The sequence below is a fragment of the Antrostomus carolinensis genome, unplaced genomic scaffold, assembly GCF_000700745.2.
Source record: "Antrostomus carolinensis isolate BGI_N321 unplaced genomic scaffold, ASM70074v2 scaffold2907, whole genome shotgun sequence".
Taxonomy (NCBI): Eukaryota; Metazoa; Chordata; class Aves; order Caprimulgiformes; family Caprimulgidae; genus Antrostomus; species Antrostomus carolinensis.
In genome coordinates, this window is record NW_010326434.1 from 12,206 (window position 1) to 36,622 (window position 24,417).

Genomic DNA, 24,417 nt, shown 5'->3' on the forward strand with positions numbered 1-24,417 from the left:
GTGTGTCGGGGAAATTCAGGTTGGAAATAGTTTTGAGTCTGAGCTGTGTATGCAATATTTGAGCTCTCTTATGTTTTATTAGTAATAAGAAATACATGAAAACAAGTACTTTAACTCATTTTAGGACTCATTCACTCCTGCTGTCTCTTCCTGTGAAGACTGGTGCCTGTTTGTGGCATAATGGTCATTTCCATGGCAACAAACTGTGTGAAGGTGCATGGAAAGCTTTGACTTTTGATGGAGAATAAATAAAATCAGACTCACCCACATGCAAGATAACCCTGCTTCTATGTGAAATGAAGAACTTGAGAGTAAAAAAAAATATTATACAGGTTTTCTATATCATGTTCTTTCATAGTTTCCTGTGTAATGTGTAGGTGTTTCGAAATTGGACCTACTGGACGTCCTAGCATGCGGCTGGACTCCCTCCTTTGTGGCTGCTCCATGAGCAGGTGACTGATGTTGCTGCCCGACCTTGGGCACTGACCTGCCTTTGTAGGCCATGGCAATCCTCCATAGCAGATCCTTGCCTGGTTTTGCTGTTCTGATGCTCCAGAGATTTCCTTTGGCAAAACACTAAATCCCTCTCTTGTCTTTCCATGCATTAAGCATGTTAATCAACTTTTAAAAATATTTCAGAGGTGCTGCCCTAATTATATTTCCCCCACATATTTTCTCATATAACTCTTGGTCCATTTCCATCCCTTTTCATAAATACATTGCACAAACAACATCCTTTACCAGTAGTGGGAAATTCTCTTGTGATAAGACGTGGGAGTGCTCGGGTACAAAGCTGTTGCCAGCTGAGCTGAAGTGCAGAGGTGCTCCAAAGGGCATGAGCTAACATACCAAGGTCACTTCTTCAACACAACTTCACAGGAGGCCAGTCTGTGCCAATAAAAGTTTCTAATGTTCATACAGTACTTCAATATAGAGTTCTTACTCTGGAAAAAGACTCCAAGCAGTCCATGTATTTAAACTCCTATATGAAAATATATATTAAAAAAAAAAAAAAATATATATATATTTACTGTTGACATATAAGACTACATAAGTGCTGGTCTCAGTAGGGAACAGATGCCAGCATGAGCAGCTGAAGCAGCATGAGTAACTGATGCTGAAAACTAACATTTTTCCATATTATGGAAAGATGTGACCTGAAATACCATACCATTTCCCTGGGTACAGAGTCAGAGTCCGAGGACTTGGCAGCACTTCTAACAATACATCATAGGTTGACAGATGAAACGGCGTACTGCAGTTTTTGCTGCCTTTAAAGTCTGTACAGCAGTTTAGTCTGTCTTTTCCACTACAGTTCTCTCAAGGTATAAATCTGAATCTTAGATCATGCTAAATTGTTTCTTAGGGAACTGTTTCCATTTTTGTTTAAAGATTATCTGCTCGTATGTTTTGGGGATAGCTCAGATCTGCCAGGAAGATAATTTAAAGGCTTTCCTTCAAATTGTCAATGTTTCCAGTGGTTATATTTCTAAAGAAGCTTTTTCTGGAATGTAATTTTTGAGCTGTTGCACAACATGTGCACAGATGGATGCTGCTTTGTGTTAATAAGTTGTTTAGGTTGAACAGATCTGTGCAGGATCATATGTTCATTTTGGCAACTCTACTGTTCCCCTACTACTTTTTTGACAATTTTGTTCTAGTTAGAAGATAAATAAATGAATAAAGCTCTTAGTTGTTTCAGAAGCTGCCGTTGCCTTTGCTCTCTCTTTTTGTACCCCCTGCAGTGTGCAGATGTTGTGGTTTTGAGGAATCCCCTTAAGGAAAAACAGCAGCAGTGGTCTTCCATCACCTAACTAAATATAACCTAACCTGGCCTCTTCCTTCCCTTCCCATCCTGCTCCTACTAGCCCTCGTTGCTCTTCTTGCTAATAAATTAGAGAGACAGTTACTTTTCTGGCATATGAGCCTGACAGTTGGCTGAAAATCATTTGAGAAGTGCCCTCCTATAAACGAATGAGTCCAACTGTCATAATGTGTACTCTCTGAACCAAGAATATGAATTTTGATTAGGCAGAAAAAAATCCACTGACATAGTTCCACATGATTTTGTTATCACTCTTTGCCATAATGATTGAACGAGCAGCATCGGCACCGTGGCTGACAGATCTCCACTCTTAGCTGTTTATAAAGAGCTGTCTGGGTTATAAAAACCTCCCTGATCTGCTCAGGTACATGTTTTGAGAAGAGAACCAATTGTTTCTTTTAAAAGGCCTGTGCTATGTGTGCTTTTAACGATCAGTTTGGCAATGAAACTGTCTCTGGCAGCTGATACAATCGCAGGGTTAGTTGTTTTTTTTATATATCTGAGATCCTGACTCAGCCTTGCAGCTTGCTGGGCAGGACTTCCTCTCCAACTGGGTGCCCAGTCGAGCGCTACCTGACCGTCCTAGCGGGTCGTGCTGATGGGGTGGCCCCAGTAGTAGGATGCCCCGTCCTGCCAGCGATGTGCTCAAATCACACACTGACCCTGTGAAGCGACTGGCAGACGTTACTGAAGGCGCAGTGTTATTTTGGGTGTGCTTGCAACTTTCATGTCTTAAGGGGAAGGCTGTGGGGATGGAACAGCCTGATCATCCAGAAGCATTTGCTGACCTGATAGCTTGTCTCTCCCTGTGTCAGAAGGCTCCTCTGGAGAGAGGGCAGCAGAAAAATGCCATAGACATTCTGATGAAAGATGGGAAAGCAGGAGTTAGCTTCATTTGTGGTGTCCTCTCTGGAGTCAGAGAACATTGCCTTCATTTTGTCAGCCTGCAGGACCTCCTGACCTCAGCTGCCATCTCTGTTCCCTCTTCCTCGGAGTTGTTACCTGGGGATTAACTGTCCCAAGATCCCTCCTGGAATTCCCTTCGTGTCCCGAAGTGCCTCTCTGGAGAATTTGTGTTTCTTTTTCTCTTCATTATTGGTAATTATCATGTGGGCTCTGCTACCTGTTACCTGAAGTAAAAGAAAAATTACAGTTATTTCAGAAAAGGTAGTGAGCTTGATTGCCAGAATGGTTTCCTGGCTTTACGACTTTCATCGAGGTCCCTTCTGAATTGTCACCTCTGGTCAGCAGCAATGATCTTTGCCTCTTAGGTTTTCATGCAAACTCCCCTTTCAGTTTGTGCTAAGGCGGTTGTGCAGCTTCTCAAGTTTGTTGGCTCTGGTTAGCCCTGTACTCTGTCAAGCTACAACACTGTAAATAAATGTATCCCAGTTGTCGGGCGCCGTGAGCCTTGTTTTTGTGGGCTGTCAGTGACTTAAATTCTCAGGGCTCTGATGATTCAGACAACTTGCAATGTATTATTAATAAATAACGTACTATTAAAATCCTAACACTGATGTTACCATTTCCTTTTATTTCCACAGTTAGATTCTGTTGTGATTAATTATTTTTTTTTTTAATGCTTCATTTTCTTTAGAAACTAGATGCCAAATCACTTATAAAGCTGAACTTTGCTAAAAACAGTGAAGGTAAGTGCAGTAAGTTTCTGTGGCTTTATTTTTGTTTTCTTAGTGAGTACCTTAATAAATCCTGGTTTTTATTAGTCATGGTAAAGTTACATAGTTGGTGTTCTCTATTATGGTTTTTATTTTTTGAGTAGAATAACTGCTTCTTGTGAGTGACATGTTTACCTTTTTGTTCTGTTTTTTTTTTACACTGGGGAGCTGTAAATTTTTCAGCAATTTCACTTTACTATAGCTGCTACTGCCAGTAAGGTACTGTTTAAGGAAAAAATTCAGAAAAGGCTAAGTTTCTATAATACATTATCTTTTTTCTAACTTGCCTATGGCTGTATTTGCTGCTCACTTGGTTTTGAGCAACTTTTTGTTTATAAAATGAATGACTGGGGGATTTTATGAATAGCAGCACACAAGAAAGCAGCTTCGAGTTTTATTTCTGTGGGGTTAAAGATATAAAATCTGCCATCTAAGAGAGGATGCTAGGAATAAAAGAGAAGAGTGAAGATGAATTCATCTTTACAAGGCAGATAATGGTTTATTTGAAATGAGAGTGGCAAGGCTTAGGTGGGAATAAAATTCTGAAGTGTCTGTCTCCTTATCTTACCAAAGTCCATGGACTACAAGTTCTTTCCTCTAGCTGATGGATTTCTTCTGCATTTTGTGTTCCATCTGTCTCAAGAGCAGGGTGTTAAAAAATGATCAATAGTTACCACGGCCAAGGTTTTTGAAAGGTGCTGTGATATTGTGCTTTCCTTAAAGAAGTCCAGTTTGTAATGCTGGGGTGGAATGACAGCAGCCATGCAGTCTCAGAAACATTTTCCTTAAAAAGGTGCATGCTGTGTCATTAACAGGTCAAGGAAAATGCAACAAAAGAGGAAGAGTAAAATGTTGCATTTCTGTCTATCAGCAAACGTTTATTTAAATCTTAACATGTAGGATGGTTGTTATGTATGTAGGATCTTCTCTGTTCACACCTATATGATAAAAAAAGTCTTCAGATATTGCAGTTTTTTCCATTGAATGATCCCTCCTTAGCTGAGTACCTTATATCCAGATCAACAAGTGTGTGTCCTCAGCAGCTCTGCTTTTGCTAGAACTGAAAACATGGCAGTTTGAGCTTTTTGATGCAGCTGGAGTGAGGTCTCATGTTTTACCAGCATGTTTCTGTATCCATCAGTTGGGCCATACCCTGATGCCACTTCTAGAAATCCCTTTCTGAACTTTCTCCTGAATTTCAGACCCTTGTGGCAATGGCTTTCCTTCAGCTCTGGTGGTATTAACAGAAACAGTCCTCAGCTTTTACTTGCATCTGCATGCTGAAGGTCAGAGTGGTTCCTCTGGCTGATCAGTTATCGGTAAATACTAGGTAGGTACATGTCTCTCCTGTCTTTGCAGGTGCTGTGAGCAGTCTCTGTTCTGGCCTCCCCGCTGGTTTTGATTTTTAGATGGTAATTAGGAAAAAAAGAACCAAACAGGCCCAACCTACTTCAAAACTCTCACCCAAACCCCCAGGTCTAGCCAACTGATCAAATATTAATAACCTTCTAATTGCTTTCTGCTGAGATCATCCAGACATTTTTCTTTTTCCTCGCACATTGACTTCCACCAGTTTGCTCGTTGTTGACATGCTTAATATTTATGCTGACCCTCCTGGGAAAATTCACAGCTTGATTAGAGCAGAAGCTGGGTTCCTTATTGAATAACATGTTCAGATTTAATGGCATTCTGCTTGCCACATTTGAATACAAAATGCTCTCCTCTCCTAAAAACACAACAGCTGCTATGAACTTTTTTTGTAGGATATAAGCTAAACTTTTATTCCTGGGAATGACACTGGAAACAGAGCACTGGGCACATTATAAGCTACAGGCTCGTGCTGTCAATAGAGCTTTGATTACAACAGTAATGATTATATTGTGGTACTTCATAGATACCAACCAAGTTGGACGAAGTTCTTTGTTGGGGGATTGAAGACAGTAGGTTTCAAAACTGCATTTTCATTGCTTGCTTTCTAATTCTCTTAAGTGTTAGTTTTTCTATTTGTCACTGAAGAATCAAAGTGTAGTTGATACACCATTAAATACACACTGAAGTTACACTTTATATTAGAAATTAATGTAAATATTCTTCACAGAGATAACAGAAATTAGCTATTTCAAAAGAGTTGCAGAACTTCATGCAAAATTTAAACTTTTTTCCCCTCCATCAGGTAAATACCACTGTCCAGTGCTGTTTACTGTATTCACCAATAACTCCCATATTGTGGCCATCAAGACAACTGGAAATGTATTTGCCTATGAGGTAGGCTTTCTGTTGCATTTCATTATTTATATTTTTTGCTTGATGCCTTTCATAAAAGATCACAAAATGCTCCAGAAAGATAGGTAAGTTTTATTCTTGTTTTACAGCGAGGGAAAATAAAGTACAAGGAGATGAACTGACTTCACAAATTGTTGTCCATCCTTTGCCTTCAAAATATGAACAACCCTAGAATATGATTTAAAAGATATTGGGAGATGAACTGAATTCACAAATTGTTGTCCATTTGCCTTCAGAATACGAACAACCCTAGAATATGATTTAAAAGATATTTTTAAAACATTTTCCTAAGTTAATCTGTAGGCACTAAATCTTGCAGACCAAAATAAGTAGCATTTATATGCTCCTCAGTTGAATTAATAGACAAATTTTCTGTTGTCTTCTGACAGAGTCATCACCAAAACATAAATTGCCTCATTTCTATTCATATGAATGAATAAAAAAAGAGTATTTTAGCTGCAGCTGGGGAAAGAGCAGAGGGATTGCCTTAATGGACATTTGAACTGCATTTTTATTTATGTTTTTTGAACATTTATGAGAACCCAGATGGAATTTTAGCTGTGACTTGTTTGCATAATCCTTACTGTGAAAGCAAAAAGTATTTATTTTTCAGTAGCAAATAAATCCTTCAATTAATAGGTCCATATCCAGTGCTGTAAAAAGTCTGAACACTGAAACATCTGCTTTTTGAAATCTGATGGTGGGAAATTCCAGTAGGAGTTTCAGATACTGAGAGAGGAACAAGCAGAAACCATTGCAATCAAGGAAAAGGCTGGATTCATCCCCTTTTTGAAAACTTGCTCTGTTGTGCTTGAACTGTCTTCATTCCAGCTATGAGAGCTGTCAAGATTAGATTAAAAGAGAAGGTATTTTCTCTTCCTCCCGGAAGCATGATGCTTTGCTGTGGTTAAAAGGCAAGAATAGTTTAAGAATAGTCTTTGTGAAATGCTTGTTGATATAGTAAAACTATTGCTCAGTTTGCTACTATTTGTAATACCGGGCTTCCTAAACAAGCTGTGCCAAGAGGGTCTGTTTCTCGTCTGGGGTACCACTTGAAGCAATAGCATTTATCAGTTTGTTATAAGCATATAACTCATTTACAGTCTCCTGGAAGTACTAGAAAAATATTATTACTTTTATCTAAGGAGAATAGAGGACATTTGGGTGAATAAGACGGATTGGGGTTGGTTTTTTTTGCAGATAGACCTCCACAGTCGTCTCTCTGTATGATGTATTTGTTTGTAACAACAAAGCATTTCTTCCACATTCATTCTTGCTATGAAATAGCACGCTGCTGCTTTGTTGAGCATCATTTAATTTTCTCAGGTGGACAGAAATGTTGCTGCAGGGTAGGCACAGCAGTCAGGGTGGACAGAGTGTGAGGGCTGATGGAACTCTGCTGTTGTATGAGCTGGCCTGGGACACGTGTGTGTCCCTAAGGGGTGCTGACAGTGGGGGAGATACAGACCCCTTGTTAAAGCTGCCTGTCTTATACCATCTGTAAAATACGTAACTTAGAAAACTGCAAGCAAGATTTTTTTATTTTTGCAGTATTCTTATGATTAATATGGTTAAAATTATATGCATAACTATGGAATGGAGACTGCAAAGTTCTTTTTAAAAAAAAAAACAAACAACAAAAACCACACAAAACTGTTGAGTTTTGTAGGGACAAAAGCTTCTCATCTATTAAAGCACACAATGAAAATATTGCAGCCAGAAGTTGAGAGTGAAGGGTGAAATTGTTTTCTTTATCATTTGTACTTTAAGGTTTTATTGGTATCATATATTTACTTGTAATATTTACACATTAGAATCTAATTTTTAATATCTTTTGCCTGGCTCTTAGGCAGTTGAGCAGCTGAACATAAAACCAAAAAGCTACAAGGATCTTTTGACAGATGAGCCATTCACTCGGCAAGACATTGTGACACTGCAGGTAAACATTTCTCTGTTACATGTCTTATTATACAGCTTTTTTTGCAGAGGATGAAATGTTGCTGTGTACACTGTTGTAGCAGGAATCTAGAATAATTGACCAGTGAAACATTGTCTACGTGATGAGTAGAAGGGGAACTGCTGTATTTTCTTTGTCTAGATGAGCCACAGAGATGTGCTATAACTTAGAGCTTGACAATCTACAGAGTGATTATTTTGTGCCTTGTAATAAGCAGATTGTTCACCTTTGTAAATGGAAGGAGAAAAAAAATGGTGCCCAGAGAAAGTCAAGGTTGCCATGTAAAAATGTGAATTTTGACAAATGTGTTTGCAGTTGCTCACTATTTCACTGTATCTGACTGAATATAAGATCTTGTGCATAATTGTAAGTTTTTGATATGAAACTACACATAAGATTTTGGTTTTTTTCCTATTGTTCTTACCTGAAAAATTGCTGTGACGCCTCCAGTTTATTGTGAGACTTAACAGAAGTGCATTGGTGAAAGACTGGGTAAAGGAAAGGTAAAGATATGTCTAGAATCCTCTTCAGCTCTAGACAGCCAACAGTATGTGGTCTATGTTATCAAAATAAAAGTGTTCTAGAATGTAAAATATATAAACTTTTAGGAAGTCCGTGTGTTACATTAAGACCAAAGTTGATGTCCATCTTACTTTTTTGAAGATGTCTAAAAGAGTCAAAGCTTCAGAAAAGCATTTTTTATAGAATGTTTCTCTAAATGTAGAGGAAAATAAGCAGTAAACCAGAGGATCTTTAAGTACTTGCCTAGAATGGCTCACAGATACCACCAATAATGGTTGCCTTTGGAACAGATGCCAATGTTGGTCTTTTACTGATTTTTAACAGAATTAAAACCTAAATCAAAACAGCATTGTAAATTTCAGAGTAGAAAAGATACTTATTTACAGATGAAGTTTAATATCAAAAGATCTAAAACTTTTGTTTAGAAGTAAGCATTTTTACACTTGCAAGATTTCAAAACAGGGAAACAAGATTCAAGGATCAATATTATTGGAGTCATGAGTTAGTATGCATCTCCTGAACAGTTAATTGCCACTAACCAAGATTAATACAGTCTAATTCAAGTAGAAAAATATTTTTCATTTATGTCTAAATTTAAATGAAATGTATGCCTTATTCTCTACTCCCCAGTGCTGAACAGCAAGTTTATAAATATTTTTCCTCTGTTCCTTTGGGCTTATGGCTGTTCAAGCTAATGCAACAAAGTAAAATGTTTTTAATCCATTGGAAGGAAAAAACATAGCTTTTTCAGATTGAAAGCTCACAACAGAATGTTATTAGAGTGTAACTGCATGGTTGCTAATGGGTTTGGAACAGTAAAAAAAAGACAACATGAGTGACTAAAAATGTTTCTGTGCATCAGTATGGAAAAACAAATTATTTTTAACAAATAATTGAAATGTGCAGTCATTGAAAAATATTTTGGTATGCTTTGTAGGTTTGGAATTGAATGTATGTATAAAGAGTGTGTTCCTGCTACATGCCTAGCTTTGATTTTTTATAAAAGCAAACAGATGCTATAGTCCTCTAAATCTCAAAATGCAACATCTAGCAATTAAGATCTCCCCTATATGGATTTTTATCAATGTTTTTCATCTTCATTCTGTTCTTGGTATGTTGGGTTTCTATCTTGCTTGGAAGAATGTTTCCATTAACAGAAACTAAGTAGATTATGATACATGTCCAGTCACTGGTACAGCTCCATGGAGGTCACAGCCATACACTGCCTATACCTCCCTCATGCCCATTTAGGATGATGTTCATAATGCGTGAGTAGATTTGTTCCTCTTAAGTAAAGAGCTCATTATGGATTGGTGTTAACTGCACTTCTGTAGTGTACAATCTTGCTATACACTATTCTCAAGTAAGTTTAGAAGTAGAAAAGCTACCTCCATCTTGGGATTGGACTGGAAGAGGTTTCGACCATCTGAATGTGCTGTTAACCAGCTAAAGTTTGACCCTTCACCAAATTAGGTGAAATATTTTTTTCAAAAAAAGATTTTCAACAAACAGACTAAAATGGCTTCAGAGTGTTGAATGAGAAGTTAGAGCTATTTAATGCACTGCACAACACCCACTGCAAGCTTGCAAGTATATCTTAATTTCTCCTATTCAGATGCTACCCTACCTTGACTTGCTTTGTTGAAGCTAGAATGCAATTTGAAGTGGTATGACTAGCCTGGGTATTAAAATTCTTATGTATACATCAGAATATAGTGGTATAGGAATCTGTTGTTATTTTCTCACAGTATTTTCTTCATGGAGATTGTTAAAAGACAGACCAATGTCTCCTCTGTAAGCTGTCTTATTGACATGACTGCAGGCAGCATGGTGGCTTCACACTGCCAAGCTCTACCACCTGTGGCTTTGTTTCTCAGCCAGAGTTCATGACTGCAATCTGTTGTGTTTCAATTTGTGGCTCTAGAGCTTCTTTCCCAAATCCTGCTTCTCTTAAAAACCTTTCAATTCTGTGTTGAAATTTATCACTTTCTTGTTTTCCCATTCCCCTGTGTAAATTGAGTGTTGTGGCATGTGAGAGAGCTGGAATTGAGAGTGAGTTGGTAACACTGACCCTGCTATTTGGCACAAAGGTAGACATAAAGGAAGTTGCTATAAAAAACATTCTTTGCTTTGCAAATAACAGCTGAATAGGACTGTCTGTAATAGCTGTTTATCAATAGAAAATAGCATTTCCAGAGGCTGACTCTGAATGTTCTAGGAAGCAGATGGGGTACCTGTGTTTGGTAGTGAAATACAACATGATAAATGGAAAATTTGAATAATGTATGTTTACAGATCATTTGTATGATCATATTTTTCCTTCTTGATACGTAAAGGGCAATCCTACAGCTGGTAGGGATGTTCTTTTACCAGAATAGCAATTGACCTCAAACTTGACCTCTCTTTCCTAATGTATATAATTAAAAACAAAACAAAACAAATTTGCTCTTTTCAGAAGAGAGTGAATTGCATAAAACTCTTTGTTCTGTTTTCAGTGCAAAACATTATTCAAACACTAATGTAATCCATCCCTGTTATCATTTCTGGTGAGCACCATCTCAGCTGATTGCTTTGATTTTAGTGATAGTTATTTGTGTCCTATTGCTATTAAGTTTACTTGTTAAAAAGGACAAATTATTTTGTATCTGGAATGAAAAAAAGCAAAAACACAACTTTAGTTGTTAATAACACTATCTTAGATCTGTGATGTGCTTCACTTTGTAAAGGAACACAGCATTTCCTGCACTTATATATATAGAAATTGCTTTTTTCCCTGTTGAAATGCAAATGTCCTGGGGTAGAGCATGGCAGTTTTTCATCAACATATGGTGATATTATCCAGCCCCTCAGTGCAGGAGGTAAAGAATAATGCTGTATCCTGCTGTGCAAGATACATTACCAAAACTGGAATGGAGTTATTCAGGCAAAAGATGTCATGGGTTCTGGTTTAATATTTTGCTGATAATGACAGAAATACGTGTGATGTTATTCCGTATTGTAGTAGTTCCTAGACACCAGCAGTCTTAGTATGACAGGATTTTTTAGACTGTAGCTCTTTACCCTCAAGTTGAAATTTCCTTTTCTTAGCTATGTGAGCTTGCCACAGACTCAAGTCAAGCTTTCACTCTTCTACCAGTGCAGGTGTTTTTTTTCCCAAGTTTCACTCTCCTTACAGTTCATCGTTATTTCAGATTTTTTTTTCTCTAAACTGTACTGATTCATATCTCTTTGAAATGGAATATTGCTGTTGTATTTTGTCCATGTTTCTCATAACACTAAACCCACGGATATTCTTTTACCTTGAAAGATGATCAGCTCATCCTAACTTAGCATCCCTTGTGAATGTCATGAATGTGCTACCAGCTGACAGACAGCTTAAGTACTTCAAGAGTTATTAGTTATACTTAATGGGTATGGTATGATGTAAAGTACTTGGAGATCTGTGGGGACAGGGTATCTGTAATTGTAAGGCTGGTGTTGTTGAAGATTGTTTGCAGTGTTCTTACCTTCCTTTTCTCCTTCCCATTCTGGTACATTAGTGTTCATCATTTCACTTTGCAGTTGTTTTAAAGGTAGGATTCAGTGTAACATTTAAAAATTTTTTACGTAGTAAGATTGCATTGGACTACGATTCAGAACTAGATGATTCTTTCAGTCCTGTGTTTTACAGGTTTTCAGCTCATTTTCAATCTAAATGTTTAACCGAATTTGGAGCTATCTTCCAAGTAAATTTTTGGGGGTGTAATTCAGTGTTAGATCTCAAGGTCTGCTGTCTACCATTTAATCTGCATGACAAAATCTGGCCTACAGTCTGGTAGAAATTATTATTAATTAGCATTGCTGTAAATTCTGTGTATGTTTTAATCATAGATTTTGCAAATTGTTCTTTGTGTAATGATGTGGAACTTACTAGCAAGCACATAAATAAATATGATCTGGTTTCCCTCATATAAGAGTGGTCAGGCAAGCACCTGCCTCAGGTCAAGATGCATAGAGAGGATCAGGATCATGTATTGCTTTGCTGGACGTGTTGATGGACTCTGACAGTTCTGTGGACTTCTTCCCATCGCAACAAGTGTGAGAGGGTCCTGGGGAGAGCTAAGAAGGCTGCAATACCCTGCTTTCACATCCTATTTGGTAGGAAGTGTTCAGAGGAACTAAGAACCATTTCCCCTTTAGCCCCCTGTCAGTTCTTCATCCTCCACTGTGTCTCTGTTCACAAACCAGAAACCACAGCTCTCAAATTTCTGAAGATACAGCAGAAGTTATTCCTGCTCTGGAAACTCTTAGAAGCTATTGCTGGGCTGTGTGCTGGCATGAGGGGACTTAGTGAGATGTGTGACTCTGCTCAACAGCAGTACTTGCAGGTAAAGCTGAGGCAGAGGTGATCTGTTTCTCTTTGCTGGAAGAACTGCAATAAAGCCCCTCAACTCTGTTGTGCCAGTGGTAATAGGCATAATCCTTTGATGGCAGCCTGCTGAGAGCCTTCCCTGATAGATGCACACTATCAAATGCATCTGCTTTGCACCACAGAAATGGAGGGGGGTTTCTATGAGAAATAAATAGACAAAAAAAAAAATCTGGGTAGAATTCAAACAGGTTTGCTACTGTTAAAGGGAAAAAAAAAAAAGCTCATACTGTTATGTGCTTCCTTATGTCAATTTTATTGTCTCTGTACAACCTAATCAGCCGTGGACAAGACATGGTTCCCGACAAGCTGTTAAACACCATTGGCATTTGTGGCAGGAAGCATAACTAATGAGCTAAGTTGGAGGTAGCTGAGCTGCACACTGTTAATTGATATTTCACTCCTCAGCTCTTTGCTCTTTGTGTGACAGAAGGTTAGAGCAGATTTCCTCTCTGTTGTGGGTGAGGGCTCTTTGAGGGCTAAGCCTGCACCAATGCATGTGTAGAGCAGCTAGTAAAGAAGTGACGTGTTGGGATATGGTCAGCATATGAAGGTAACAGTCCTAAAGATGATTAGGGATGCAGCATGGCTGACCAAATGGTGAGAGCAATCAGGCCTCAAAAAAATCACAAGATCTAAAACTGCACTGGTTTTAACCTGCTTTTTTGGGGGGTTGTGTGCATGGTGCTTAAGAGTAACAGAGTTTAAGCTGTTTCCCTAAGTAGGTGAAACCAGAAATTCATAGGGAAAAAACAAGTGGGATAAAACTTGAGATTAATTGTTTTCAGAGCTCACATTTCAGGAAAACATCAAATACAAGATTTTTTTAATAGTCATGATAGTTAGCAACCCTTTGAAGTCTTTATCTGTGCTAGTAATTTGCTAAACTAAAGTTTATGGTTGGTAACCTTAATAAGAAAAACACTGAGACTGCTACCCATGGTAATTTGAATACATATTTTTAAACATGCTAAGACAAAAGTAGGCCAATTTACTCTTCATGGTTCATCTTCCTTTCTGGTTTCTCTGTGCTTACAGAGAATTTATTTCTTTAGGCCTTTGGGCTCTAGGCCTTACTCTTAACAGGATTGGGAGCATCCCTATGAGTCCAGCCTTTCTCTGGCCTGGAAAGGCTGTTAATTCATTAGAGCTCAAGGCTTTGACGATGCATGTAAGTCTGTCTGCCTGTTCCTGTGGTGTCTTGGTTGGACTGCTCTGATTCTGTGCCCAGTAACTGTCATGGATATAATGAGAAGAACTTGGCAGGCTAATTATTAGTGTTCAGACAGTTTTCTTCCTGAAGCGATATGTGTAAAGACCATGTGCACTTTTAAAATTTACACACACCTGCCTTTAAAAAATGAGTATCTTGTGTTGTAGGACTCGGTACCATCAGTAAGGGAATGGTTTGTGTCTTCTGCAGCACAGGTTGAACTGGTCAGTTGTGTTTCTGCCCTTGAGGATGGCAGAAGCAAATGGTGTCTGGTGTTTAACTTAATATTCACTGCAGTGCTGTCACACTTAGTATGCACATTTGTCTAATTCTAATCAAACTAATCCTAATCAAACTTCTCCTAGTGTATCATGATGCTGTATTTTAGAGGGAGGAATCAATATGTCAGCCACTTGTCCTGGGCGTCCTGTGTCAGACAACACTCAAATTTCAACTTGAGGAATGACTTTTGAGGGGTTTTTTTTCTACTGACAGAGGGAAACTGGTTTTGGAGCAGGCATGTGGGTTGTCTGCCTTCTTGATGTATGGTGAGACCCCTGCTTTGCAGAATCAGGAACACAAGGGATAACACTGTAAATCAAACCTTTGTTGAGATTTCCATTTGAACAAATGGCCCACCTGAATGTGACGAAGGACCTTGTGCAGAGGACATTGGTCTCAGTTCTGGGGTTTGGTGTTGTCTCCGGTCCCTCAGAAAGCAGATGGACGGGTGTGTTCTGCAAGGAGGGGAAGCTCCCCATGGTCTCTGCTGTCCTTCATACCATAATGGTTGTGTTGCCTATGGGGAGGTTAACAGGGATTTGGAGAGCCCCGAGGAATCCCTTGCAGGGAAGAAAACTGTAAACATTTTTGGCAGAGTTGCTGAATGCTGGCAATTGTGCTGGTTAAGCCAGGTAAACATTTGAATGAACTGTGGCTGTGAAACACTTTGAGCTAATCTGATTCGTGGTACCCTGAGCACAAAACACTTGGTTTCATAAGGTACTGGCAGTTGTGATATCCTTTTATTTATTTTTAAACAATCAATTAATCAGTAAATCAAGAAGCTTTATTTAGAGGAATATAGTGAAGGCATTTTCTGGGTCATCTTTACTACTGTCTGCTGCCCGGCCTCCTGTCCATGAAAAGTCGGTTTCAGGAGTCAGTCTTGCCCTTCAGCTTTGCCATGAATGGCAGACATGTGGATTGCTATGCATCCATTTGTCTCTATTAATATTAATAACACAGAGTTTATTTTTTTTCCTTTCCTGGAAAGGATAAGCAGTCCTACTTCCTTCACCTTTTGAGGTGGTACATTTATCCAACTCTGCTTGTATTAATCATTACTTTTAGCAGAGATGGAAGTGTCAGAACTTCTTACCAACAGCAGTGGTCTGAGAAGCTTTGTTACATTTATTTGGGATAATACTGTTCAAGTCAGTGTCATAGTTCTTTGCATAATATGTTGCATCATTTTTATCCTGAACTTGAAACTATTGCATGCTATTAAAATATTCTGGTTTTTTAGATTTTGAATTTTTTTCTGTAAGATAGAATTTCCAGCAATTACTGGGTGTCCTGAGCTGATGCTTTGACCTTTCTGTGCTGCAGAGGAGCCTGAAGAGAAATACTTGAAGTCATTGTAAGAAAAGGATTAAGGACTGTTTAATAATAGTATAATGTAACCTAGATCACCAGTAGGCATTCCTTGTCTCACTCTCTCTAGCAAAAGGTCAAAGTTATGCAGCAAGTTGCCTAGAGATAGTATAAAGACTCCCAGTTAACGGACTGTGTATTTTTGCTGTTTTCCTTGAGTGGTCACTCAATAGTTTTCATAATACCACTTTCATTGCTTGTTTATTATTATTATTTTTTATTTTTAAATGTAGTTCTGTAAGCACAGATTTCACTAGGAAAAAAAACCAAACACAATCAAAACAGTTCTGACTGCAAAGACTTGCTCTGAGGTGTGTTTGTATTTTGAGATGCATTACAAAAGTTCAGCGAGTATGTGCAAATCTGATATAAAAAGGAGATGGCTAATGTGAATTTGCATAGATCTTAGACGAAACCTCAGAAGGAAGGAAGGAAAGAATCAGGGGATTGCAGCTCCTCATTCTTTCTTCTCACTTGGATAGGGTAGACTCAGCTTAGTTCTGTTAGTAATTTCTGTAGGCAAAATATGTTTAATACAATGTTTGGGACTAAATTACAGATCCTTAAGGAGCCTACTGTGAACAGGCTCATTGCTGATGTTGGTTGGGGTTGATTGCTTTATATTTTTTTAATCTTTCTGTGGTTTGGGGAGTATGGAAGTTATTGTGTCTTTACCTATTTATTTATTAGGTGGTGTCTGCCCTTCACACTAGTCTGTTGTGTGGAACAGGTGCCTACCGAGCTTTGATATTTGTTTTTTTAATTATTATTTTCAGGATCCGACAAACCTGGATAAGTTCAATGTCTCAAACTTCTTTCATGTTAAGAACAACATAAAAGTAATTGATCCAGGTAAGGGTGAATTGAAGGTAGACTGAGAAAACACCAGCCCAAATACACAAATTCTAAAGACTACATTATGGAATTGACACTGTTTTCTGGACGGACATCCCTCAGTGGCTAGTGGTAACTTTGAAAGGTTCTTAGAAATGTTGAAACTGTCCCTTTCACATCAAAAGGTGTTAACAAATTTTGAAGCAAATACACGATTCTTTGAGAAATCATTAACTATCTCTATAGAGTACTCTGCAAACATGGAAAGGTTTCCATATCCTTTAAGTGTAGGTAGATGAGAGAGAAGTGAGAAGAGGAGGAAAAATAATTTGCCAAAAGGTCCATTAGCCTTGTACCAGAACCAAGACAAGGAAACCTACATCTTATAACTGTCTGCTAGCATGTCTTTCATGTGTGTCAACAATGTATTGCCCATCCTTCTATTTGGATAACAGTGGACATCTTCCAAGTTAAAGGCTGATACAGATTTTTCTAAAAGAATCCCCAAATTATTTTAAAAATAAAAAATAAAATTCTAAAATGCCTTTTTTTTTCTTTCCAGATATCTAAGAAGTTTGCTTCTCAATTCTTTTGTGATTTTTTGATAGCTAAATGCTTAGTAATATCTGCTAATATTAAATTACTGAAGGAAAAAATTATCTCCTTTACCCTTGTGGTTTCCTTTAGAACTGTTTCTAATGAGGTCTGATTGCTGATTCTAAGCATGGTGTGTTTTTCTGGGTCTTATTACGCTCCTCTTTTTTTTTTAAAGCTACTAGTTCTGCAAGCAAGCATCTCTGTTTACCCACTCAAAATAAGTGGGTGTTATCTCAGAGGTGGAATATTTAATATCCAGCAGATAGTAGGCATACCAAGACAAAGAACAAGTTAAACTTGTAAAAAAAAATAAAATATTCTACAGTGCAGTCCACCAGCCTTCTCCCTCAGCTATCACATTAAAAATCTGATCTGCAGATTTTTGTGTCACAGGCCTGGCCATTCAGTGAGGAGACAAAGGACAGAAGTTTGTATTGTACCCAACTGTATCTTGTCTTCATTGTTCTATAAAAATTTTACGAGACTTGCATGAACTTAGATAACTTCTAGTGATTTCAAAGAAATTTTTGCAGTAGTTGATTTGAAGTTGTTTTTTTCTTTTGTTATACTTCATCATATGGGCATTTATTGTGCTGTATTTCAAGTTATACTGTCATTAGTGTTATGCATTGCTATTTGTTACTATATCTGCAGGAATAAATATAGTTACTAGACTTTTTTTATTTTAAAAAAAGTAGAAATAATATCTGGAAGATTTTTGTGCAGCTAGATATGTAATAAACTTGAAGGAGAACAAATTACAATTTTTCTTTTAACTCTGAATGATTTAACTTTGTCTTATCTAGATGAAGAAAAAGCAAAATTAGATCCATCTTACTATTTGAAAAATACAAATACAGAGACCCGAGAGACTTTACTGGAGCTTTATAAGGAATTCAAAGGTGATGATATTCTAGCAGCTACTATGAAGGCTCCTGAAAAGAAGAAAGTGGATAAGCTGAATGCAGTAAGTTGACTTAATTTGTAGTTTGACACTGACTGACTTCTTCAAGAATGGTAGTAGATGTGTTTCAGCTTAGAGGTCATACTGCAGTATAAACAGACACTACTTCTGTTTTCTGTTTCATGGAAATTTGTCATATATGAGAATCATATTGGGACTCCTTAGAGATACATTGTATGAGTCAGTGAGTTTCTCTTTGTTAAATCCTTATAAATGAACCTAAACATTTTAGAAATGGAGCACAGTAAGAAGGAAGAATCTTTATGATGTGGTTATGATGTGTATGTTGGCAGAACCTTTTTTCCCAGGTTGTAGTTTCTTGCTTTGAATTTGCTCATCTTTGCTTCCTGCAGTTATTGCCAGAGAGAACACACCTTAAGGGCAGTGCAAGTGAATCACTTCTGGTGTGGTCAGATATATAAATCATCCACAGCTGCTTCTCCGTATTTTTCCACTGGAATGCAGAATTTTTAGTGGAATGTTTTAAAGGATGTTCTTCCAGGTGCATGTTACTGTGTGTTCATGGTTGTCAAGAGAAACAATTTGTCTGCATCTACATTTACTACATCAAAGGCTGTTTGAAATGGGCAAGACAGAGTATTCTTCTTTAATAATTCTGAGATTTGTGAGTCTCTGTGCTTTGCTTACACTTACATGAAAACAAATAGCTCTGCAGCATATGGCTCTGAATGAGGAGGCTTAGTGACAGATTAGAGAGTGTATGTGACCAAGGAGGAAGATCGCATTTGCCCCTTTTTCAGGGCATCATAGTGTTATAAGAAAACAAAAGATGGAGTGAGAAAAAAAGAGGTGAGAGACAATGATGAGCTCTACACGTGTTGGAGTGTCCATTTGTCAGCTAATGATGTGGATGGGCACAAGTCTACACTTGCATAGGATTCAGTGTAACCTTATGCATAGACCATTGGCCTGACCTGTATTCTTTACAGGCATTGCCCCACAGCAGCTAAACCTATCTCTGGGTTTATTAGATCTTTGTAATTTACTACAAAATCCATGTGTGACGTTCACATTTCCTTTCTGCAGGGGAATTACAAACCTCAAAATAGACATTGGGAACCAAGGGACCGTGCCTCTGCATGCAGAAGGGCCTTGTTGGGAGGGGGGTGGTTTCCTTTCCTCTGCAGTATCTCTGTGGTTCACTGGATTTTCCTTCCACTTACTCAGCAGTTGGAGAATTTTACAGATGTCTTGCCAACAGTACTCCTTTCATATCTCCTCCTGTGGACATAGAAATGAATTGTGATAATAGAATCTTTTCATAATGATGTATTAAAGAGTAATGGAAGCAATAAGCCTGTTCAGCTCAGTGCATGGACAGCCTTAACTAGAGTTTCATCAGGACAAGTGTTACAGGTAACAGATGGAGAATTATCATTGCATCACATGTTTGGTCCTTTCTGTAGGAGCAGCTAGAGTGGAAAGTCGGCCTTCAGAAGGATGACATCTGTGTGTTTCTAGTATGTGTATAGTATCTTTAGTAGATAGATTCGGAGATCTAATGTCTTTTTCTCTTGCTTTTTCCTCTATGAACAGGCTCACTATTCCACTGGAGCAGTAAGTGCTTCCTTCACCTCCACTGCAATGGTGCCTGAAACTATCCATGAAGCAGGTACCAGAACTACCTAGCTACAAGCTGTTCATTTATTTTCCAGTTTTAAAGTGTGCTCCCTAGCACACACACATTTGTGAGGACTAGAGGAATGCATTGGTAATTGGTCAGTACTGATGCCAAGGAAATGTATTCCCTGAGCAGATAAATCCTTACTTTCCAGTGAGCTCATTCTGAAAATAGTGGAGCAATTATGAATTAGCTTCAGTTTTGAATGACAGTTACTTACGTTGAACTGAAATTAATGAGGTATTTTCTATGCCCGAGGACCACAAAATAGGATATCCAGTTATGTAAGCTAGGAATGAAGTATAATCTCTCCTCAAATAGCATACAAAATCCTTACCACCTTTTTGTCCTAACCTGGCATTTGTTAGAATGACAGCAAATTTTGTGGTGATAACTTTTGATTACTGCTTTTCAAGGTTACAAAAAATGCATGTTAATGTAATAAAGTTTTCCTTTTATTCTCCAGCCTAAACACAAATCTATAGAATTTGAATATTGATTAAATAGCTACGCGATTAGTGTTCCCAGTTGAAGAGAAAGATCTGGCTTTTGGCACAAAAATTTATAAGTGTCACACACTTAGGCAAAGATGGAATACGTTGCTAAAACTATATTTGCCAAGTTTAGTTCCTTGGTGGATTACAGTGATTTGCAGGCAGATCTGTGAGTGTTGAAAATATCTGACTAAGTGGACATTTTGACAAAATGGAAGTGGAAAACATCCTAGATTGATCCTTTGGTTTGACTTTCCAGCAATATTTCCAGTAACTTAGCTTCATTTGTTTTCAGAACTGGGTAGGTCTTCATATGTCAGCAATTTGTGGTTGACTGATCACTACCTGCTTGGCTTCCAAGTTTGACAAGAAACAATTTGGTTTCAAAGTAATGTTTGTGATTAGTAGACCTTACTTGAAAATTATAGTTTGTGTTATTGAATGCTTCTGTGGCTTAAAAATATAGATTATATTGTTGGCTCTCAAGGAGTTGGTGGTTTTCTATAATGGAAAGTGTTTTGCACAGAGGTTTACTGTGAGGTTATCATAGATGAATTGCAGAGTACAGTCCCTGAAGACCCAGTACCCCAGAGGAAGAGGTCAGACAGTAGAATCTAGCAATTTGTTTTCAGATTGTGTCTAAAGATCAATGAGTAGGCTTCCAGAGAGCTAATTATTGTCTTTTGCTTTGATACAGCTGCTATTGAAGAAGATGTTGTGCGGTACAAATACGTGAAGAAGAAGGGCTATGTGCGACTTCACACTAATAAAGGAGACCTAAACCTGGAGCTGCACTGTGATATGGTACTGTGTGTCCCCTAAGACAAGTCTCTCTTGATAACAGAATAGGAGCTGGCAATGGAAATGTCCAAAGAAAGGAATAATGTGTAGTTGTAATAGATACGGATAAAGAACTAGCTTTCAGTTATTTTGGTGTGTTTTCACACATACACAAAACTCCATTGTAAAATGTATATATATTATTTTATATATTCTACTACTATATGTATAAGTGTTCTCTGTGAGAAGTCCCATGCATTTTAGTGGTCTACTTACAACATGTTAAGTTACATGTTTAGAACTTCAAAAGGTCAGGATTATAAAGACCCAAATAATGACAAGGAAGGTAGAGAGAAAAAAGAAGGAAGAGCACAGAGAAGGGAGAAAAACCCAAGGTTACTGGCAGTACTAGGAAAATAATCTCAGTGAAACTGAGGGCAGTCTGTCAGCCTGAGTACATGTAGTTAAGATCCCCAGAAATGGTTAGATTTACTTCTAAATCCTGAGCTTTACAGAACAAACCTAAATGAAATCCTTAAAATATGGTTTTTTTACTTCCTGCTCTCTCAGTTTTTAAGGGTCAAGTTTTCAAATGTCTTCCCTTTGCTGTTAAGAGGTTAGATGTTCATTTTAAAAAACAACAGACTAGAGTTTTTTATACTCAGTGCAGTCTGATTCTGCAGGAAATCTGTGGCTCTTAAAATAATAAACATGGCAAGATTTGTGATAGACAGATGAGTTGTGGCAACACTGATGTCTCAGACGTCACTGTTTGCTAATGTGCTGCCTTATTTATTTGTACAACTATATCTATAAAAGGAAAAAACTTTTCAATGTGAGAAGCCCAAACCTTCCATTGTTTACTGAGATTTTTATCTCAAGAGATTATAGGCCTGTAGGTAAATGTTTTAGGAAGTTGAAAGATGTGACTAGGGGTTTAAATGGCAAAACTTCTGCTTGTTGTGACCTCACAAAACTTAAGGACAGTGGTGCTGGCTTGGAGCTGGGGTGCCTGGTTTGAAATCCAGAGATGCGCTGAGAGAATGCATTATTTTTTGCCTGGGAGAAAGAAAAAGCAGCAAACGGGACAAGCCTATTAGCTTTCCCTTCTCTTCCTTTCTCTTGCACAAGGAAGGAGCACAATATGTGTAAACATCTCAGGCTATGGAAACAGTATGAGAATCTCCACAGCAGCATATCATGCTAGTAATTCTGTAGGTCCCTGTCATCCTTACAGGTGTTTTCCATGCTCTTAAATAGTAACACTGTAGTAAGGCAAAAAGCAGAGGATGTTAGTACAGCAATATTTGGGGGAAGTAGCAGAATGAGCAGATTGAATTGAATCATTTGTTTTGCCATATGTTCTCAAACTGACTCCTGGCTAATGCAAGCTGACTGCAGCTATTCTTATCAGTGTGGGTTTTTCGGCCACATATGTGACCAGTGTCACTCAGTCCTGAGGACCCAGTCTCAATTGCCCATTATAAACTTCCTGTGTGATATCTATTGTGTTTCCTTTTTTCCAGATGAATTCCTGTTCATCTCCCTTTCACACACACCACTTCCTCATGTGCACGTTGGAAGTGTGCACTGTTTTACACAACCAGACCTACTTGGACACTGGCTTCTAGCCATCTGTTTTTTTCATTTATTTGTGTCGATTGAATCTGTGTGAATTAAGCAGACCTTTGGCACTGCAGAGAGGAAAAAGATATATATTTAGAGTAAGTAGGAAAAACTTGCTGATTTAAGGAGGTTTTCACAACATCCACTTTAGGTCATCATCCTAGATCTATTAAATCAGTTCTTCCGGGAGGCACTTGATTTTCTCCCTTTACTATATAAGGAGTTTGTGCTTCTAACTTTGGTTTTCCTGAATCACACTGAGGTTAGACACATAAGGTAGCTCAGTGCAGACAGAGCAAACATCTTACAAACGTACAACACATATGTAGGTCACAAACATATACAGAGATCAGCTACAATGGATCTATTGAGATTGCAAAGATAGACATAGAAAATAGGGAAATGCCAAAACCAAGCCTTCCTAAACACATCCAATTCACCCTGCTTGTGAATATGCATGGTAATAGTCTTAATTAATCACATGCTGAGCTTTCTATCAGCTCTTCTGGCTTATTCAGTGCACAGACTGAACCAGTTCTGGTGGCTATTTAGAACTGTGTAGTGAAATGGTTTATATGCAGGATTTGGTTTCCCTGCAAAAGTGTAGAATGTAAGTAAGGTCCTTGAATGCAGTCAGGGGGAACTGGACTGTGTCATAATGCTCACCCAAGTTAATGTTGCACAGGCTTTTTGGCACCTGACTTTTCAGCTTTGGTGATTTTTTTTTAACATAGTTGGCATGGGTATTACCCTGACTTTTCAGAAAGACATGGAGAAACAGATTTCAGCCCAAAGCACTGTATTTACACACACTGAGATCATCAGATTTGGGACCCGTGGATTCACCACACAGACCTTTGTTGCTTGAGTGAATGAGAGAGACAGTAGCAGTATTAGGTTATCACTGCTGTTTGAATTCAGACAAAATATGTGTGATTTGGGAAATTCATACATCTGCTCTCTCAAGGAGTACAACTGCAGGAACAAGTATGTAATTTACAAGCCATATTACAGTGGTGCTTAGCTTCTCTTTTTAAAGACTGAACACAGCCTGACTGGTTGTTGTCTTGACCTGACCACAGGCTCCTTTTTTTAATTGCTGAACGATATCCTGTGCTCTGGTTATTATGGAAGCCACCCTAGCAGTGGTTGTATTTTCATAGTACTGCAAATACATGATTGTGAAATGCTTTAGGAAGCTTGAGGACGAAATTGCTATATAAATATGTCAAATGAATACCTGTGTCCAGAGGTAGGACTTGGAACATTCAAATTACATTTTAAAATAATCTTATGGGTTAGATTTCAATATACACTTTGAGGTGAAGTAATCTTGCTGAAATAGAGAAGAAAGTACGTCTACTGAGTCTTCAATTGCATTTTCATGCCTATGGGCTGTCTATTTAGGCAAAATATTCTTCCAGTTGTGCCCTCAGCAGCATGCACTGCTTCTGAAGTCCACCCAATATCCTCTTTGCCTTCAGTACCCTCATTGGGTTCTTACTTCCTCTCCCTTCACAGCTCTTCTGTCTCCTGTTTTCCCCTGTTTTTTGTGAGCTGTCTGACAGTATGGATTGTTTAGAGTTGTCTGTATGTATGTGTGGAAACTTTTGTTTAAAAATAAATCTAGGGATCTTCATACACTAGTACTTTAAGGTGCCAATCAATGAGATTGATAGTGATGAGATTCTTCCTAGCACCAAAAACCTAATCAAGAAATGTTTTTGTATTGATCCAGGGGAGGAAATCAGTGCTGCAGTGTGATTGAAGTCATCAGTTACTTTGTGACAGGGTTCAGAAAGAGAGCATGAAATAGTGCTAGAATCCAGATATTTTCTGTGTTTAAAATCACTTGTTCAGAGCAGCAGAAAACTTCACTTAGGTTCCAGAAAGATAATGTGTGGTATAAGTTGTTGACCTGAGAAAAGACAATAAAGACT

The 24,417-nt window shown here is 38.1% G+C and overlaps 1 protein-coding gene across 1 annotated transcript in view; it reads left to right on the plus strand.

Annotated features, from left to right (window-relative positions):
• PPIL2 (peptidylprolyl isomerase like 2) overlaps positions 1–24,417 on the plus strand; it is a 72,323-nt gene that overhangs the window by 12,027 nt on the left and 35,879 nt on the right. The window contains exons 5-11 of the mRNA XM_029085856.1: positions 3,423–3,474; positions 5,675–5,766; positions 7,634–7,723; positions 16,317–16,392; positions 17,778–17,938; positions 19,493–19,568; positions 20,769–20,875. Coding sequence (XP_028941689.1) covers positions 3,423–3,474; positions 5,675–5,766; positions 7,634–7,723; positions 16,317–16,392; positions 17,778–17,938; positions 19,493–19,568; positions 20,769–20,875 — 654 coding nt within the window. The remainder of the gene's footprint in view (positions 1–3,422; positions 3,475–5,674; positions 5,767–7,633; positions 7,724–16,316; positions 16,393–17,777; positions 17,939–19,492; positions 19,569–20,768; positions 20,876–24,417) is intronic.